At 40.2% G+C, this 19,798-nt stretch overlaps 1 protein-coding gene across 20 annotated transcripts in view; it reads left to right on the top strand.

Moving 5' to 3' along the window:
- The window catches only part of KIF1B (kinesin family member 1B), a 154,722-nt gene that overhangs the window by 50,037 nt on the left and 84,887 nt on the right, over window positions 1-19,798 (top strand). For 6 of the 20 annotated variants that reach the window (XM_060396494.1, XM_060396491.1, XM_060396493.1 and 3 more), the window contains 5 exons: window positions 1,385-1,460; window positions 5,506-5,584; window positions 6,359-6,501; window positions 7,536-7,577; window positions 10,384-10,517. In XM_060396494.1, coding sequence (XP_060252477.1) covers window positions 1,385-1,460; window positions 5,506-5,584; window positions 6,359-6,501; window positions 7,536-7,577; window positions 10,384-10,517 — 474 coding nt within the window. Of the gene's footprint in view, window positions 1-1,384; window positions 1,461-5,505; window positions 5,585-6,358; window positions 6,502-7,535; window positions 7,578-10,305; window positions 10,518-19,798 lie in introns of all 20 variants that reach the window. The other 14 variants (XM_060396492.1, XM_027975650.2, XM_027975651.2 and 11 more) reach the window with 3 other exon arrangements.

Raw genomic sequence — 19,798 nt, 5'->3', positions numbered from 1 at the left:
GAGAATGAGATGGTTGGATGGCATCACTGACTCAGTGGACACGAGTTTGAGCAAGCTCCAGGAGTTGGTGATGGACGGGGAAGCCTGGTGTGCTTCAGTCCATGGGGTCACAAACAGTCAGACACGACTTAGTGACTGAACTGAACTGAGGTCATCCTTAGTTTAATATGACCTCAGATTATGCTAGGAATAGATTATTAAACTGCTGTTACCTGGGAGATGCCTATCAGTGAAACCTGGCTTTCCCCTTAGTAACGTCTTTAATTATCACCACACAGTAGTCAGCCAGCAGATGTTGGAGTAGCCAAAGCATTTGCATTGTGTTTTACTTTCAGAGGGTATAATTTCCTTCATCTCAGCACTGGTTTTGCATTGGTGTCTTTTGCTATATCCTGTGATAATGAGATGGGCCATGGAGAGAGCAGTACAAGGAAACTTTTTATAAATGTAGAAACTTTATCTTGCAGTCTCTCTAAATCTCGTGATCTGCAAATTGCATCGCTTTCTTAGACCGTTTCACTTTGACTCCTAATTCTAATGGTCAGATTTATTTTTGACATAATTTCCTTTTAAAGAAACCTAGTATGTTTTACAATGTAATGAGAGTTATGAGATATGCAATAACCACCTTGATGATTTGGTGGTTGACCAGATAAATTTATTAAATGAGTTGCTGCTACACATCCAACCTGGAATGCACAAGATTCATATTTGCCCCTCTGTAAAAGTAAAAATTATTATTTGAGGTTTGCTATTAGATGATATTAAAAAAATCATTGTTAATTTTGTTAAGTGTGAGAGTGGTCTTATAGTTACTTTTTTCTTTTTTGTTAAGTCTTTCTCTGTTAGAGATATGTACCTGAAGTATTTTTAGGTGAAATGTGGATTTGCTTTAGAGCCCTACACAAGCTATAAATGACAGGATATTAGATAATAGTGTTATATTGGTGTTAAATTTCCTAACTTTGGTTATTGAACTGTGGCTGTGTAAGAGAATGTCCTTATCTGCTGAAGTGTTTAGGGATAAAAGGGCATAGGGTCTGTAGTTTCCTCCAGAATGGTTCAGAAAGAAAAAAATGTAGGAAAGACTTTCAGTGAAATTGAAATGTGATTGGTGAAATATTGATAATGGTCAGAGCTGCGTGATGGATATATGGTAGTTCATTAGGGTAGTCTCCAAACTGCTGTGAATACTGTAAATTTTTCAGAATAAAATATAATAAATAATTATTTATTGAATGAGCTTTGGGTTTTGTGAAGAACTGAAGCTGTGAGTGTTAAATTTCAACGGTGATGGAAATTTTAGTCTGGTTTGCCTTCCATCTGAATTATTCCTATCTAACAATGCTAAGAAAGGCTAAGGCCATTTCTTTCTGTTTAACAGAGTAAGAAGAAGAAGAAAACTGATTTTATTCCCTACAGAGATTCTGTACTTACTTGGCTGCTTCGAGAAAATCTAGGTATGTAATCATCTTTTTAAAGGTGTGAAATCATCCTTTTGAAGCTGTTTACCAATTATCTTTGTGGTTCATTTTGCTGTGTGTCTGCTTTTTGAGAAGAATAATCTGTTACTAACTTGAGTGATCTTTCTCTTTTTTCATTTTTACTCTTGATTTAAGTTGGTTGAATTTGCTTACCTTAATTGTATTTATTTATTTATACCAGTTTTTTTTGAGATATAATTGACCATACAGAACTGCATAAATTGAAGGTATGCAGCATAATGATTTGGCTTACATACATTGTGAAATGATTATCACAATAAGTTTAGTGAACATCCGTTATCTTGTATAGATTAAACAAATTAAAGAAATAGGAAAATAATTTTTCTTGTGATGAGAACTCAAGATTTACTCTGTCAACAACTTTCATATATAACATGGTTGTCGTTCAGTCGCTTAGCATGTCTGACTCTTTGCAACTCCGTGAACTGCAGCACACCAGGCTTCCCTGTCCTTCATTATCTCCTGGAGCTTGCTCAAACTCATATCCATTGATTTGGTGATGCCATCCAAACATCTCATTCTCTGTCATCCCCTTCTTCTGCCTTCAATCTTTCCCAGCACTGGGGTCTTTTTTAATGTGTTGGCTCTGTGCATCAGGTGGCCAAAGTGTTGGAGCTTCAGCTTCATATATAACGTACTGCAGTGCTAATTATATTTATCGTGTTGTAGATTATATTCCTAGTATTTATTTATCTTATAACTGGAAGTTTGTACCTTTGGACTACATTCATCTAATTTCCCCTCTGCCCTAACCACTGCCGCTGTAACGAGTCTATTCTCTATTTCCATGTTTGTTTGTTTGTTTTTGAAGTATAGTTGAGCTACAGCACTCTGTTAGTTCCCACTACACAAAAAACAATTTGGTATTTCTATGCATTTCAAACAAATCACCAATAAGTCTACTTAACGGTATGTTACCATACAAAGATGTTATGTAGTTATTCACTGTATGTCCCAGCTGTACATAGCTGTCTTTATATGTGGATTATGTTGAATTATTGATCTAAGTTCATGCATTTTAACAACCCAGCCTTTTTACTGCTCCTCTGACTCATGTTTAATGTTTTAACACCATATTTTATATCTTTTGTTTTGTGTATCCCTTAACTCTTTATTGAGGGTAGAGATGATTTTGCTACTTTTGTCTGTTAACCTTCCTACTTGCTTTATACATGACTGATTTACTACCTTTACTGTATATTTGCCTTTACCAATGAGATTTTTCCTTTTGTAGTTTTCATGTTTTTTTTGTGGCCTTTTCTTTTTTACTTAGAGAAGTCCCTTTAACATTTCTTATAAAACTGGTTTGGTGGTGCTGAACTCTTTTAGCTCTTGCTTAAATGTAAAAATTTTGATATCTCCATCAAATCTGAATGAAAGCCTTTCCAGCTAGAGATGATTAGTTGTAGGTTTTTCCCTTTCATCATTTTAAATATGTTGGGCCACTCCCTTCTAGAGAGTTTCTTCTGGAAAGTCAACTGATAGCCTTACAGTAACTTGTTTCTTTTCCCTTGCTGCTTTTAATATTCTCTCCTTATCTTTAATTTTTGCCATTTTAATTACAATGTGTCTAGAGTGATGCTCTTTGGGTTGATCCTGTTTGGGACTCTCTGTGCTTCCTGGATGTCTTTTTCTTCCCCAGGTTAGGGAAGTTTTCATCTATTATATCTTCAAATGTGTTCTCTCCCTCTTCTCCTTGGGCAGCCTTGTGTTTGTACACTTGTTGTTGTACCAGGGGTCTCTTAAACCATCCTCATTTCTTCTTATTCTTTTTTCTGTTCAGCCTTAGTTATTTCCACGATTCCATCTTCCAACTCCCTGATCCATTCCTCTGTATCATCTAATCTACTGTTGATTCCTTCTAGTGTATTATTCATTTCAGTTATTCTTCATTGTTTTTTTTTTTTTGGTTCTTCTTTATATTTTCTAACTGTCGTTAAAAACTTCTAACTTGTTATTCTGTTCATTTAGTCTTCTCCCGAGTTCTTTGAACATCTTTACAATCATTACCATGAACTCTCTATTTGGTAGATTGCCTTTTCCACTTAGTTCTTCTAGGGTTTTATCTTGTTCCTTCGTTTTGAACATATTTCTCTGTTGCCTCATTTTGCCTAATTTATTGTTTTTATTTGTGTGTATCAGGTAGGTTGGTTAGGTGTCCTGACCTTGGAGAAGTGGCCTTTTTTAGGACATGTCCTTTGTATCCCAGTGGTGCACTTCGCTCTGGTCACCAGAGCTGTATGCTCTAGGGGTGTCCCATGTTTGGGCAGCATGTGTCCTTCTGTTGTGGCAGGCTGGCTGCTGTGGGAAGTCTGGGAGGTGTGGCTGACCCCTGTTCTGGTTGGTTTCTGGGCCCTGTGTTGTGTGGAGGCTGCCATCCATTGTTGGGTGGGGCTGAGTTCTGGAGTGGGTGGTTCCAAGGCTGGGGCCCTGGATGTGTTGTCAGTCTGCTGGCAGGCAGGGCCAGTTCCTGACAGGATGCTTGCAGAATCTGGTGTTCCAAAGCTCATGTTGGCATGCCGGTGAGTAGGGCTAGGTCCTAGAGTAGCTGCAGGGTCTAGGGTGTCTTGGAGCTGGTATTGGCCTGCTGGCAGTTGGGACTGGAGCCCAGGACATCCTGGGGCTAGTGCCAGCCTGTTGGTGGGCAGAGCTGGAGCCCAGGTCTCTGACTGTAGGGCCCTAGGGGTCCTTGGGGCTGGGGCTAGTGCCAGTGTGCTGGTGTGGGGTAGGGCGCAGGTCCTGGGCACTCAGGTAGACAGGACTGGGTGGCTGTGGGTTCTGGGGTCTTAAGACAGCAGACCTGCTGGTGGGTAAGGCAAGTCCCAGCACTTATCAGCTAGAGGGAGAATTCCAAAGTGGAACTTTCTGTGCCAGTGTCCTTGTGGTAGAACGAGCTCCCCAAATTGGCTGCCACCAGGGAGCACTCCTGCCTCTTGTCCTCCAGGATCAGCCCAGGGGTCTGACCTAGTTTCCTTTCAGGTTACTGCCTCTGCCCTGGGTCCCGGGGCACGTGAGATTGTGTGTGTGCTCCTTAAGAGTGGAGTCTCTCTTCCCACAGCCCTCTGGCTTTCCCAGAAGTAAGCCCCGCTGGGCTTCAAATCAAACTTTCTGGGGGCTTATCTTTTGGTGCAGGAGCTCATGCGGAGCTTGGACCCCTTGCTCTTTGCAGAGAACCTCTGCAGTTGTCATTATCCTCATTTGTGGCTCAACCACGCGGGGCTGTGGGTCTTGACCGTTCCATATCTCTACCCCACCTACCTGTCTCCTTGTGATTCCTTCTTTAGTTTTAGGACTTTCCTGCTAGTCGTTTGATTTTTCTTACCAATAGTTGCTTTGTAAATAGTTGTTATTTTGTGTGCCTGTGGAAAGAGGTGAGCTCAGGGTCTTCCTGCTCTGCCATCTTAGCTAATAGAGTAACCAGAGTGCTACTTTTAGTGAGCATTTTTAATATCTTTCCTGTGATATTATTGCCCACCTTTAAATCAGGGTTTGCTCCCATGTCTTGTTTACTTTAGGACATGAACTGTGTAGTAGTTGTTTATCTGACCACACACCTGCTTCAAACTGTTGTTCCTTTTTGAAAACCCATGCTCCTTTGAGAGAGAGGCACGTAATCAGATGTAACTCCTCTTTGCTGATGTTTTTGGATCTTTTACCTGTCGTTCACTGTTCTTTTAGCCCCTTTCCCTCTTTCTTGATAAGGAGGGAGTGATTAGCTGTGTTACTTGTTGCTGATGGAAGGAAGTGGCTGAGAATGGCTATTCATGTCACCAGTGACTTTCATATCATTAAGAGTGGCTCTAGTGGAGTGTCTAGGGAAACTGGACGCAGTACATCCAGACACCAAGATTTACATGTAATGATGCCTGGCCTGGGGACATTTTAAAAATTTACTGATTAAATCTTAGAATCTGAGGTTTTGCTGTCTGACTGGACACATTCAATGAAGTTTTTTTATAAAACAAGTATGATTTGAGATAATCATGATTCATCTTTTTAGGTGGCAATTCTCGGACTGCAATGGTTGCTGCTCTGAGCCCAGCTGATATCAACTATGATGAAACTTTGAGCACTCTGAGGTACTCCTGTTTGATCTCAATAGTTAATGAAAACACAGTGTTTCCCATAAGTCATCTTGTTAGGCCATGGGTTGTCTTATGCTGTGTGGGTAGTTGCTTGAGTAAACAATGACCCATCCCTTTTATAACAGGGAACACACATACACACATACAAGCCTATTTATACTTTTCAGTTTCATTGAGAAAAGCAGGAACTTTTTCATAGGAAAGATATTAAATTTGCTCTAGTGAGATTTTGGGGGGTAACTTTTAGATAATAGTAAAAACTTCTTAAAATATTTTCTATAGAAAGAAGTGTCCCCTTCTCATGTTTGTCATTATAGAAGTGCTTACTCACATCATAACAAATAATAAAGTTATGAGTACATGTAATATTTTAAAAATTACTGACAGAATGTTCACTAATAGGATAGTTTTGTATGTGATTAGGTTTAATTACATTAATCTGGAATTTTCAACTTTTCTCTCATCAAAAACATTTTTGATATAATGGAAGAAATACTATATAGTCTAATAAGTTAGTTTTGAGATATATTTTGATATTAGTCTCTGATATTTATTTCCTTTGTGATCTTGAGGAAATCACTTAGATTCATTGAAGCCTTTTCCCATATCTTTATAAGGTATAAAAATAATGCTTTCTACATATGTATTTTTACTAAGGCTCATAAAAATGTGTAAACACTCAAGCTGTTTTTAGAAATAATGGTATGTTACTTATGAGAAGTAGAGCATTTAAGGAATGGCAAAAATGTGTCTTCTTTTTGGATCTAGATATGCAGATCGTGCAAAACAAATTAAATGTAATGCTGTTATCAATGAGGACCCCAATGCCAAACTGGTTCGTGAATTAAAGGAGGAGGTGACACGGCTGAAGGACCTTCTTCGTGCTCAGGGGCTGGGAGATATTATTGATAGTAAGTGAATTAAGGACCAGCACAAAATCTATTCCTTTCTAGGGCTCTTAAACTTAGAGTTAAGGAACTTGGTGACAAATAGTTTTTTGGGTTTTTCTTAGCCTTTTAAGAAGTCAATTGAGGGTAGTTCCCTGGTGGCATAGTGGTTAGGATTTTTGGCTTTTACTGCCATGGCCCAGGTTCAATCCTTGGTCAGGGGAACCAAGATCCCACAAGCTGTACAGCACGCCCACCCCAAAAGCTCATTGAAAATGATCTCAGAATTTCTTTTATGTACCCATGTATCAGATTTTGAACTCATGAAATTACTTTTTAAAATGTTATATATCATTACTTATATTTGTTACTGGATTTCTATTTTAGATCAGCAGTGAAGTTTATTAGGAATGTTTATTCTCACTGTGAAGTTAATCACTTCATAAAATTGTTACTTCAATTTTTTGTTTTTTTGTGTTTTGGGTTTCTTTGGATTAATGTAGTAGTAATACTGAATATATTTGTAAGAGACCCACCATTCCAGTCTCCTTTCTGATAAGATTTACCTTTGAGTGGTTAAATGCCCCCCAACTCACTCCTTATAAACTTACGAAGGGGCAAATAACCAAATCCTGTCAAGTTCAAGAACTAGACTTCCAGAGAGTCTTACAATGTTGTCTTAAAATGACTCTCTAACCTCAGTGATCTGCCTACAAAATGTCTAATCAGAAGTTCTCCTGAGGGAGTTAACTAGAATATTCAGTATAATGGTATATGAGTTTACTTAATAAAGCATATTTTTATTTTTTGAGTTTCAGATTAATATTATTATTTGACATTTTAATAAGATTTTCAAGGCCTCTTCTAGTTTAGTTCTTCTTACTGATTAACACCTGAATTTAAATGAATGCATACTGTTTGTAAAATGGTAGTATGTTATTCTAAGTGTTAATTATTTTCAGCTTCCCAAATACCAAATACTGCTCTGTTCCCTTTCTATGTCACTACTGAACCTGAACTTTGACCCTTTTTATATTTTCCCTCTTGCTTACCTTCAGTTGATCCATTGATCGATGATTACTCGGGAAGTGGAGGCAAATGTGTGTATCTCATGTATTGGTGGTTTCCAGTACTCTGACTTGCTACTCTGCCTCTGCTGGCTCAGCCTTAAGATGAGCTTTGCATGTCAGCGATCCTAACAGGGAAATCCCAGACAGAGCATAGTAGATTCAGAAATTATTCCTATTTTTGTACTTTTCCATTAGCAGAGCAGACTTTGCTGAATTTCAGTCTGTGGCTTGAATTAGGTCAAGAGGCTTAAAAACCTCTTGTTGCTTTACTCTTTAGTTTTTCCACTTTAGTTTTGTGTGATTAAATTGAATCCAAACTCATAGATGGTGATGGTAGTGATGACAGCAGCTCACATGTATTGAGTGTTTATAATGTGCCAGGACCTATTCCAGGTATCCTGAATATATTATCTCTTTTAAACCTGTCAGTGACTCGCACAAAGTTCGTTTTTCACCTGTTTTGCCAGCGAGGACACTGCTGCCTCAAATGGCTAGTTTGCACTAAATGAGATCCCGTGGTTTCTATGTGGTCAGACTGGATAGTGTAACTAAAAGCCCTCATTTTTAATCATTATGGCACTTTTTTGGCCTCTTGATCCCTCGTGGTCTGATTACTTATTAGAAAAATCCTTTTAAAATAGCTAACTCTGAGCCTTAGTGTATATATAATTGAAAGAAGTCACTTCTAGTTGGCCAAATCTCTGGGCTGGAGTAGCTCTGTGATGTTGGATTAGCACTCACCTGTGCTTATGCCAAGCATATTTCCTCCAGATCTTGGACCTCAGCTTACTTAATGATTAGGTAAACTTTTTTACTCATTCATGAATTACAAATTAAATTTTTTAAAACTTGGGTGTCAAAAATGTGTGCTTGAAATGAGGACTTTTTATAAAGGGATCAGACCTCATTACTCTCTCCATATCTATCACTCTTTTAATCCAACTCATAAATAACTAATAAATAAATGAAGAATCTTGATTTGGGGGTGATTCAGTTTTAGATTTTTGTTGGTTTGTTTGTTTCTGTGGTAGGTCATGTGATAGGGTTTGGCAAACACAGGAGAAGCCCAGTGCAGCCCTGGCTGCTGTCTTGAGTTTCAGCCTCGAAGGCCCTGTAATGTCCTAACCCACAGCGACTCTTGGACTGTAACTGCTCTGTCTGAGATTTCCGAAGCCAGCTGGTTCTGGTGTGGGAAAGACACCCTTTGTTCTTGCTTTTGTGCTGCTGGTGCTGCTGCTGCCAGCTTGTTGCCTCACTTTTTCTGAGCAGTTGTGGCATCTCCCAAAAAGCTATGCATGACTGAGTTTTAATTCTGTGTCCATGCAGGAGAGCAGCCCTGACACTTGAGTTTCCGTTTCGATCGCTGCACTTAATGCCTTATAGGGCTTGCATGTGTCAGCTGGACCTGCCAACCTGTTCTTCCCTACCTTGCTGCTACCACCTGGTGGCTAATTTTTTGCAGCATTTCCTACCCCCTCTCCCTTTTAAAATTTGCTTGTTTTCCTATGTTCTATTTTTGCAGATGGTGGTTCTCAAACTGTCTTGAAGCAACCACTGGTTTTAAGGGGATTCAGGAAATGGCTTTGATTAAGTTCACATGGGATAGACTCAGAGAAAACTAATAATATTTTTTCTGACTCTTTGTATTGACTCATATCCTTTAAGGAAAATTTACTTAGTTTTGATATGAATTTTGAGTAGTATAGATTTTCTTACCTATAAACATGAGCTAATTTAAAAATAAGAACACACCAGTACCTATGGATTTCCTCTGGTGCCTACTGGAGAAAGATGACTGATGAAGAAAAGTACAAATGGCAATTTAATGAATTTGTTGTTTGTGGCTCTTTTTACCAAAACTAAGTTTAAAAGCAAAATTCAGAATTCTGTTAAAGACTTAAGTAAATGAAAGTATCTCCCTAAAACTTGCATATCATACTAGGAACTCGGCTTCCCGGTGGCTCATGGTCATTCTGTTAGGCAAAGTGAGAGCCTTACTTAAATTAGTAGATAATCAGCTTTAATTTTTGCTTGCTCCAGTAGATGAACGTGAGCTACACCGGATTTAATAATTGGCTCATTGTTCACTCATTGTTCATCCCTGTTGAGGTAATTAGCTCTGAGTTCTTAGCCAGGACTTATACAAGACTCCTGTAGTTTCTGCACTTACCTCTTCTTTTTTAAAAAGCTATATTTAAATAATCCTTGTTAGCATACAAAGAACACTACTAAGTGCTCAGAGTTTTGTTTTAATGTAACAGTTTCTTGGGAGTTTTTCCTGAGTCCCTTAATATACTGGGCCAGGCTGATGTGTATTGATATTGACAGATAAATGTTAATTTTTTTTCCTTTGCTGTTAGAACTACTGGCAGTTGTGTTAACCTAAGACATTACAGATTTGGAGCTGTGGACAGGATGGAAGGCAGGTAGCCTGGTTGTGTGGGGACAGGGCTTCAGCCGTGTCCTTGGAGGTTCTGTGCCCCTCTACCAGATGCAGTGTTAACCCACACTGGACTTTCTAGTTTCTAAATTTAGGAGTAGTTCTTAACCTCTCCAATGCCAGTATTAAAAACAAAACAGTTATGTTTGAGAACTGCCATCTAGAACAATTACAGCTTGTCTTTGTATCATAACTTGTCTTTGTCTTACTGCTTTAATGCTCTCCTTTCTTACACTGGTGTTCCTTCCTGTCTTTTTCCTTCTGCTGCTCCTTTCCTCTTTTCTACTTTTTCTGCCTTTCCTTCTTTCTATCTCCTAGATCTGAAAGATTTTCAGAACAATAAGCATAGGTACTTGCTAGCCTCTGAGAATCAACGTCCTGGCAATTTTTCCACAGCATCCATGGGGTCCCTTACTTCATCTCCATCTTCCTGCTCACTCAATAGTCAGGTGGGCTTAACATCTGTGACCAGTATTCAGGAGAGAATCATGTCTACACCTGGAGGAGAGGAAGCCATCGAACGTCTGAAGGTAGGTAGTACCTACTCAGACTCAATGGAAGGTATTCTGTGTCATTCTACAAGACAGAGTAAGGATAAGAAACCATTGAGATGTTGGTTCAGGACATGAAAGAACTTTCTGACTCTCAGAAGTGTCCTGAAATTACTGCTTTGTAAGGTGATTAATTTCTTTTCACCAGAATGCTTGAGTCTGACATGGCTAGGCAGGGATGGGAGGGAGAGTTGCATGGGCAGGTCAGAGGTTGGCCAGGCAAGGTAATTGATAAGTAGGTGTGTCCATCTGTCATGTCCATAAGTAGATATGTCCATAGTTTATAAGTCATGGTGAAATCGTTTAGTTAGAAACTTCATTGGAAACTAATTAATTAAACATTTGGTTTCTTTGGAAAATGAAATTCCGCAAAGCGCAGAATCTGCTTCTGTTAGTAAAATATGTAATCAAAAGAAGGTTTGCACATTTGAGTAGCTATACCAGCTTTATTCAGAGACACATGAAATTATATTTTCTGGGAGTTCATGGAAAGCCCTGTGATCACTGCAGTGGAAGGGCTGCCCCTCCTGTGCAGGTGCACACAGGTCACGGATATTAGTGCTAGTGCCATGTACTGGAGTCCCATGTGTGCAGGTCACCCGGTATGTCACCCAGCGGCTGACTCTTTGAGGTACTTTCTTGTCTCTCTCCGTGAATATGAATGTTATTCCCCCTCTGTGACTACAAAGAGAGCAGACAGTTGTCACCTGTGGTGCCATCCATCACTTCATCATGACAGCAACACAAATGCCTTTTCTTTCCCTGCTTGTCACTTCCAGGATGAGAGTTTGATCTGTCCCTTGTGGCCTTGGTATTCAAGAGTCCAGGGTGGGAAAAGCAAGGAGGGCAAAGAAACTGTAAGGAGCTGGGGGGTTGCAGCCCTGTACCCAGCGAGCGGTCCTCGTCGCGTGGACTCAGCATTCTTCACCACGGCTGCTCATTCAAGGACCGTGGAGAACAGTGACACACTTTGACAGGTTAACAATAGAAAAAGTTTGCTGAACTTTTTTGCTAAAGGGGAGTTTAGCTTGATAATTGTTGATGCTTTCATTTTGGCTTGCAGATGAAGCTGCAAAAAATGTTGAAGAATTGACTTCTGCCTCTCAATCAGCCTGCCTTTTCTTTGGCATTTCAGTCACTTCTAACGTAAGGTGCTTCAGAAACAAAAGTAGTGATCTTGCTGCTTCCTTCAGGATTTGTTAGTGGAAAGGGGGGAAATTCTGGAACACCTGACAAAGGGACAGGGAATGAGAAATCTTTTCATTAAATCTTGTAAAGAAAAGGATAATTTCTGCTACTGTAAAATTGACTTTGGAATTTTACTGAAGATGTTAGTGAAGGCCTATGCAAGAATTGTTTTTTGTTTCTGTATTTTATCACGATGGGCATCAGTGACAAAGTTGCTGTGTAGGGTTCTCTTCAGGCCAGTGGCAACATGCAGGGATTCTGTGGAAGGAAGCATTGAATCTGTCATTTGTTATAAAATGTCATTTTTCTTTGGGAATTTGGAGTCTTACTATTTGAATCTTACCTTAATGTACAAATGAGATTACACTTCCTTAAACACTTCTTGATATATAAAAAATTTTCTTCCCAACTGCTTAATGGAACCAACTGAAAATAACGTTGAATATTAGGTAGGAGTCAAGATGTGGACCAGATGCTTTAAGTGTTAGATCGCCCAGTATCTTCCAGATAGTTTCCAGGGAATAACGCTGCCTTTATTCAAGGAACCCTCTCCCCAGCCTCCCTACTTCCCACCCAAAACAAAACTGTTTTATTGCTTTTAGCAGAAATAAGTTTCTGTGTTTTAATTCTCCTTTAAGCCAATCTAAGTGACATTTCCTTTTTTCACTAGCTTTAGAAAATAGTTTCTTTATGATTTTGCATTCAGTCTTGTTTTTTAATGCAGCATGGTAGTAATGTAAGCACCTTAGTTCTGCTCCTAGTTTGTGAATGGTGAGAAATCCATGTCAGCAGACATGCATTTTAATGCTGCAGGCAGATGACATCCTGTGTTCACAGGGCAAGGCAGTGGTTGTACGATAGAAATGCTTGCAGATTTCTCATTTTGGAGACTATTTCATTGTTCTGAATGTGAAGGAATGGCATTCCTAAGACATGACACTGTAGGAGAAAAATACTGTAATGGAAAACATTAATGCAGGAGGGTCATTCATTTTCCTAACGTTTTATGTCCCTTTGTTTCTCTTTACTTTTGACTTTTTAAAAAAAGGGTCAGTTGGTAGAATACTTTTACACAGGGCATCACTATTGCTTCATTCATTGAATATTCTGTTTCCATGTGGAAGAGACCCAGGTTATCCATCATAAATACCCTGGGCCCTCTGCACATCTCTGGCAAAGAGAGTAACATGTAACTGCTTTCTGTTTTTAGTTGCACCTCAAAGTGAGTCGACATGTTGTATCCTTGATGTGGATTCCGACTTAAGAAGGTTTTCAATATGTAGCAATGGCTACTAGGTGGTGCCTCTGGTGTTTATTAGTCTGGCATCAGTGTCAGCACTCTGAGTGCCATTGCTCAGGCTTTTAGACTATAAATATCCACAGATATCCATTACAGAAGCACGCAAGGGTAAATGCTGTGCTTGGCAGCCTGAGGGCCCCACACTTGGAGCTGCTCACTCACGAAGCCGGCTGCATTCAGTACAGTAAAACTTCTCTGATGGCTTCAAGGAATGTTCCGCGTAGTAAGCATTTAACTATTTAAATATCTCAATCTAAACTATAATTTTTTTTTTCTGGGGAAATGTTTCTGACTTGTTCTGTGGACTTGTCTGCCATCTTAACTGATCATGATGATTTATTTGTGTTCAGCATTATGAACTGACTTAATAGCCAGTGCTATACAGGTAGCCAGACAGACATGATGTGAGATCAAAGGTAAAAGATGCCTGAGCCCAGCATGCCTGCGAGCTTAAAAAATGATCCTGATGTCACTCTGTTTTTCCAGGATTTTTTAATGTACAGTACCTGTAGGAAAGAAGACCTTTGAAGAGTGTCTCCTTAACTCCTCATTTCTAAAGCATGAATTCCAATTCAGTTTAATCTTAAATTCAACTTCTAGAATAAGTTATAGGCAGTGCTGGACCCCCATGTGCCATGCCTGCCCGCAGAGTTAATTGGTGACTCAGACTGAAAGCTACTGTCCTATTGGCATCTTTGTTTCATTTATACTAAGTTTGACATTTAGCCTTGAAGAAATAATATTTCTCATGCTTTCTTAATTTATGGTGAGCTATCTCATAGACTATCCTATTTAAAGCCTGTGGATTCTGCCTTAGTTGGAAGAAGAACACACAGGAAACACAGCCATAGACCTGGCTCTGTAAGAAATGTGGCCTGAGGATAGTCACTTAGTTTCTCTGTGTTTCTAGAATGTCTCTGAAATAAGTGACTTTTTCCAGGGCTGAAGTTTTGCTAAATGACACTCAACATTGTTTCCTCAGAGTTAAAAAAAAAAACTTTCTAGACAACATAAAAGTTGCAGCTTGAAGCTATAATGAAAGAATGAAGGTAGTACCTTCCTCAGCTTACTCCTTAAATCTCTTTTCTACAAGGAGGTCATATTCTGACTTACCCTCTAGGTAGTGAATAAAATTAGAGAGGTCACACCAGAGTTGGCAGCAAGATGGTAAGAGGATTCCTAGACAGTATTGCTTCCTTGGGATTAGTTTACAGTTGCCCCAAAATATCAGAAGAGTAGCTTTGACAGAGCCAGATAAACCTCAGCTCTGACATACACCTTCTCTAAAAATAACCAATCGAAAAAATATGTATTTCAAGCATCTCATGGATCAGTTTGTATTTTATAACTGACATCAGTATGGCTTGTGGACCACAGTATATAAAATAAGCCCTAGTGCAAGTGCTGTGGTTTGGGCATTGTGTTATCCTGTGCCTTTGTTTTTGAAGTTGCCACTTAACGTGAAGGTTTCTATCCAACTCTCTTTAGTAAGCCTGAGACTCTTACAGGTTATGAGGCCTGCTTGTATTGTACTTGCCCTTTGACAGTCATTTGCAGAAGCATTAATGCTACCCTGTTTGAGCTATTGAATAACTTTGATGGTGAGTTAGAGAGGCCATTGACCACTTGGTACTCGGTACCCTTCCTTTCCTGCCCGTCCTCTTTCTGAATTGTGTGCCTTTCTTGGCTGCTGCCCCTCTCTGGTGGCTTGTGGTTCCTCACTTGGCTGTGGAGTGGCCTTTGCACTGCAGATTGTTCATTCCTGTTGGAGGACTGTAGGGATGCCGTCATCCCCTGAGTGTGTTCAGGGGATTAATGAGAGCCAGTTCAGATGATTTTTATCTCTGCCCTCCTGCCTTCCACTGTAGGCTGGCTGTAGCTTCTTGCACTTTGTAACAGACTCATTTCTGAGTACCTGCTACATGGCCCCCTTTCTGTCCACCTCCCTGATGCCCAGGCCTTTTCTGAGCGTTTTAAGTTTTGTTCTTTGTTCGTTGTTGCTCCTCCGCCGCCGCCATTATCATCACCCTCCTCCTCATCATGCCCTCCTCTGTTTCTTCCGGCTCCTGGACTCCTTTGCTTTTGCAGTTGCTTCCATAAACATAAGGACTCAAAAGCAACATAAGTTGCTTCCAGTCTTTACTCTGGGCTTTTACCATGCTCTCTTCCTCATTCCAGAACACCAAGTGCCAGGTGCCTTAAGGTGTTATCGTAGTAAATCTTCATAGTTTCTTTCTATGTAGGTATTAATACTTCTCTACATTAACTGTTCTACTCTTCTACAATTCTACATTAATTATATTAGTAGTCATCTACATTAACTACATTACATTTGCCAGAATGGGCAATGTTCAGTCTACCGTACAATTGTGCTCACTTCACTTCTAGCAGGTAATGCTCAAAATCCTTCAAGCTAGGCTTCAAGCTCAGCTTTATGTGAGCTGAGAACTTCCAGATGTTCAAGCTGGATTTAGAAAAGGCAGAGGAACCAGAGATCAAATTGTCAACATCTGTTAGATCATAGAAAAGGCAAGAGAATTCCAGAAAAACATCTACTGCTTCACTGACTATGCTAAAGCCTTTGACTATGCAGATCACAGCAAACTGGGGAAAATTCTCAAAGAGATGGGAATACCAGACCATGTTACCTGCCTCCTGAGAAACCTGTATGCAGGTCAAGAAATAACAGTTAGAACCAGTCATGGAACAACAGACTGGTTCAAAATTGGGAAAGGAGTACGTCAAGGCTGTATATTGTCACCCTGCTTATTTAACTTATATTTAGAGTCAGTACATCATGTGAAATGCTGGGCTGGATGAAGCGCAAGCTGGAATCAAGATTGCTGGGAGAAATATCAATAACCTCAGTTATGCAGATGGCACCACCCTTATGGCAGAAGCTAAGAAAGAACTTCATCTGCTTTATGATGGTGAAAGAGAAGGGTGAAAAAGCTGGCTTAAAACTCAACATTCATACAACCTTAAGATCATGGCATCTAGTTCTATCACTTCATGACAAATAGATGGGAAAACAGTGGAAACAGTGAGAGAGTTTATTTTCTTGGATTCCAAAATCACTGCAGATGATGATTGCTGCCATGAAATTAAAAGACGCTTGCTTCTTGGAAGAAAAGTTATGATGAACCTAAACAGCATATTAAAAAGCAGAGACATTACTTTGCCGACCAAGGTCTGTATAGTCAAAGCTATGGTTTTTTCAGTAATCATGTATGGATGTGAGAGTTGAGCCATAAAGAAGGCTGAGCGCTGAAGAATTGATGTTTTTTAACTGTGTTGTTGGAGAAGAGTCCCTTGGACTGCAAGGAGATCAGACCAGTCAATGCTAAAGGAAATCAACCCTGAATATTCATTTGAAGGGCTGTAGTGAAGTTGAAGCTCCAGCACTTTAACCACCTGATGTGAAGAGCCAACTCACTGGAAAAGACCCTGATGCTGGGAAAGATTGAAGGCAGGAGGAGAAGGGGATGACAGAAGAAAGATGGTTGGAAGGCATCACCGACTCAATGGACATGAGTTTGAGCAAGCTCCAAGAGATGGTGAAGGACAGGGAAGCCTGGCATGCTGCAGTGCATGGGGTTGCAAAGAGTCAGACACAACTGAGTGACTGAGCAACAATTTATTAATAGTTATGTTGGGGGATCACAGAGGCTTCATAAAATAGCCTGTTAAATGAATTTGAAATATTTTTTGAGCTATGAAGACTTCTCATCCTGAATCACTACCATTACTGTTACCTTGTCATCATTATCATCTGAGTTTCTAATTTTGTATCCATGACTATCATATTCTCCTGCTTTTTGCATGTGCTCATCTCCCTTTTTGGTATCCCTTCTTCCTCCATTTTTTTTTTTTTTTTTGACCTGAACAGTTCCTGCTTGTCCTTCATTCACAATATGAGTATCACTCAGCCTTGACTCATCCACCTTCCGGCAGACCTGTGAGCGCTTCAGTTCCAACAATGAGCAGACTGCCTGCTGTTCTCCTAACATTCCCATCACAGTCCTGCAACATGCTGCTCTAGCTTTGCAGTTGTTCCTGGAAAATGCTAGACATTTCCCACCTATTCCCTCACACACCTGTTCTCTTTCCTTTTGTCTGCTCGTGTAGAACCTTGTCAATGAGCCCAGTTCTGACAGCCCCACTGCAGATTGCTTTCTCCCCCTACATTCTCTTTTTTCTTTGCTTTGTTTTTCTACGAAGCTCTTATCACAGTCTGGCATTCTATAAACTCAACTTATTGATTAAAATGGATTGATTACCTCAGTCTCTCTTCTGGAATATAAGTCTCATGAGAGGTAGGAATTTTGTTCCCTGCTGTATCTTTAGTTACCTAGAACAGGGCTTGGCATGGAATGAGGTTATATATGATTACTGAATGAATGACTAATGGTTACTTCTTTCTCTCCCTAGTATACAGTAAGCTCCTTGAAAACAGGAAACATGTTTTAGTCCTTATGTTTCTGGCGCATAATGAATACTCAGCTGGAGATGGAAAATTGTCTCACTAGTGGCTACATGCCTTCAGATGAGATTAATATGAAGCCTTTCTATGTTGGGAATTGGGCTGTGTTCAAGGGAGTACTCGGAGAAAGCAATGGCACCCCACTCCAGTACTCTTGCCTGGAAAATCCCATGGATGGAGGAGCCTGGTAGGCTGCAGTCCATGAGGTCGCTAAGAGTTGGACACGACTGAGCGACTTCACTTTCACTTTTCACTTTCATGCACTGGAGAAGGAAATGGCAACCCACTCCAGTATTCTTGCCTGGAGAATCCCAGGGACAGAGGAGCCTGGTAGGAGGCCATCTATGGGGTCGCACCAAGTTGGACATGACTGAAGTGACTTAGCAGCAGCAACAGCAGCAAGGGGGTATTATGTTGAAGGGGAGGAAAAATATCTTTCCTTTTACCCTTCTAGGTTCTTGGCTGGGGCTTCTATAACAAAAGGCAGATTAACAAGTGAAAAGCCTACAAATTTATTTAGTATTTGTTTACATGACAGTAGCTCAGTGGTAAAGAATCCTCCTGCCAAATGCAGGAGATGGAGGTTTGATCCCTGAGTTGGGAAGATCCCCTGGAGAAGGAAATGGCAACCTACTCCAGTATTCTTGCCTGGGAAATCCCACAGACAGAGGACCCTGGTGAGATACTGTCCATGATGTCACAGAAGAGTCAGACATGACTTAGTGACTAAACAGCAACAACTGTGACATGGAAGACTTCATAAGGAAATGAAGACCCAAAGAAGTGTTAAACGTGAGCATTTTTATGCTAGGGCTTCCCTGGTCACTCAGACAGTAAAGAATCTGCCTGCAATGAAAGAGACCTGGGTTTTTTCCCTGCATTGGGAAGATCCCCCTGGAGAAGGGAATGGCAACCCAGTCCAGTATTCTTGCCTGGAGAATTGCATGGACAGAGGAGCCTGGCAGGCTCTATGGTCCATGGGTTTGCAAAGGGTTGGACATGACTGAGCGACTAAACATACACACTTGGTGAAGTGTGAAAAGTGGTGGAAAAGTGTGATAGAACAAGGAGGAGGTGAGCTAAGAGTATTGGCACCTCAGAGAGATTGCTGGTTTACTTCCAGAGCTCAGCAGTAAAGCAAATAGCACAATAAAGTGAGTCACATGAATTTTTTGGTTTCCCAGTGCATATAAAAGTTAACTTCACATTATACTGTAGTCTGCTAAGTGTGCTGTAGCTTTATGTCCAAAAAAACACTATGTGCATACCTTAATTGAAAAATACTTTATTGCTAACAAGTGTTGTCATCTGAACCTTCAGCAGATTGGAGTAGTGACATCAAAGATTACTGATCGCCTGTCACATAACAAATGTAGTAACAGTGAAAATGTTTGGAATATTGCAAGAATTATCAAAGTGTGATAGACATGAAGTGAGAAATTGCTGTTGGAAAAATGGCACCAATAGAATTGCTACACGCAGGGTTGCCACAGACTTTCAATTTGTAAAAAACGCCTAACATGTGAAGTACAATAAAGCCAAGCACAATAAAACAATGTCTGTAGCAACCTGGGAGACTTATCGAGGTTTGTCTGTTCAGATTCTTCTTAGTGTTCCTTCATCTTCTAGAAATAAGGATGCTGCATTCCTCTAGGGGTAGGAAGGTTACATCTCATGAGGGTCTTACGACTAGCTTCAGGAGGTCAGAGATTCCTTCCTGCTTGTACCATTTCTTAAATCACTGGGCTTAAAATAAAAACTCAATGTGCCAAGATATCATATTTTAGTGGAGCATATTCTAAACCCCTTCAGTGTTGTGGTGAAATTATAGTGAAACAAAAAGCAATGAACACCTTGCTGCTGCTGCTAAGTCACTTCAGTCGTGTCCTACTCTGTGCGACCCCATAGATGGCAGCCCACTAGGCTCCTCTGTCCTTGGGATTCTCCAGGCAAGAATACTGGAGTGGGTTGCCATTTCCTTCTCCAATGTATGAAAGTGAGAAGTGAAAGTGAAGTCTCTCAGTTGTGCCCGACTCTTAGCAACTCCATGGATTGCAGCCTACCAGGCTCCTCTGTCCATGGGATTTTCCAGGCAAGAGTACTGGAGTGGGTTGCCATTGCCTTCTCTGAATGAATACCGTAGAGAGCTTTATTCATTTGTAGATGTAGCTGTTAGAAATAGTGCTTTGCATTTGGAGATGTAGTATTACCTTTTCTTCTACACACACACACACACACACACACACACACACACACACACACATACATACACGCATATACCTTCTCTTT

The sequence above is a fragment of the Ovis aries genome, chromosome 12 (genome assembly GCF_016772045.2).
Source record: "Ovis aries strain OAR_USU_Benz2616 breed Rambouillet chromosome 12, ARS-UI_Ramb_v3.0, whole genome shotgun sequence".
In the NCBI taxonomy this organism is placed as follows: domain Eukaryota; kingdom Metazoa; phylum Chordata; class Mammalia; order Artiodactyla; family Bovidae; genus Ovis; species Ovis aries.
This window is presented reverse-complemented; position numbering and strand designations above follow the sequence as displayed.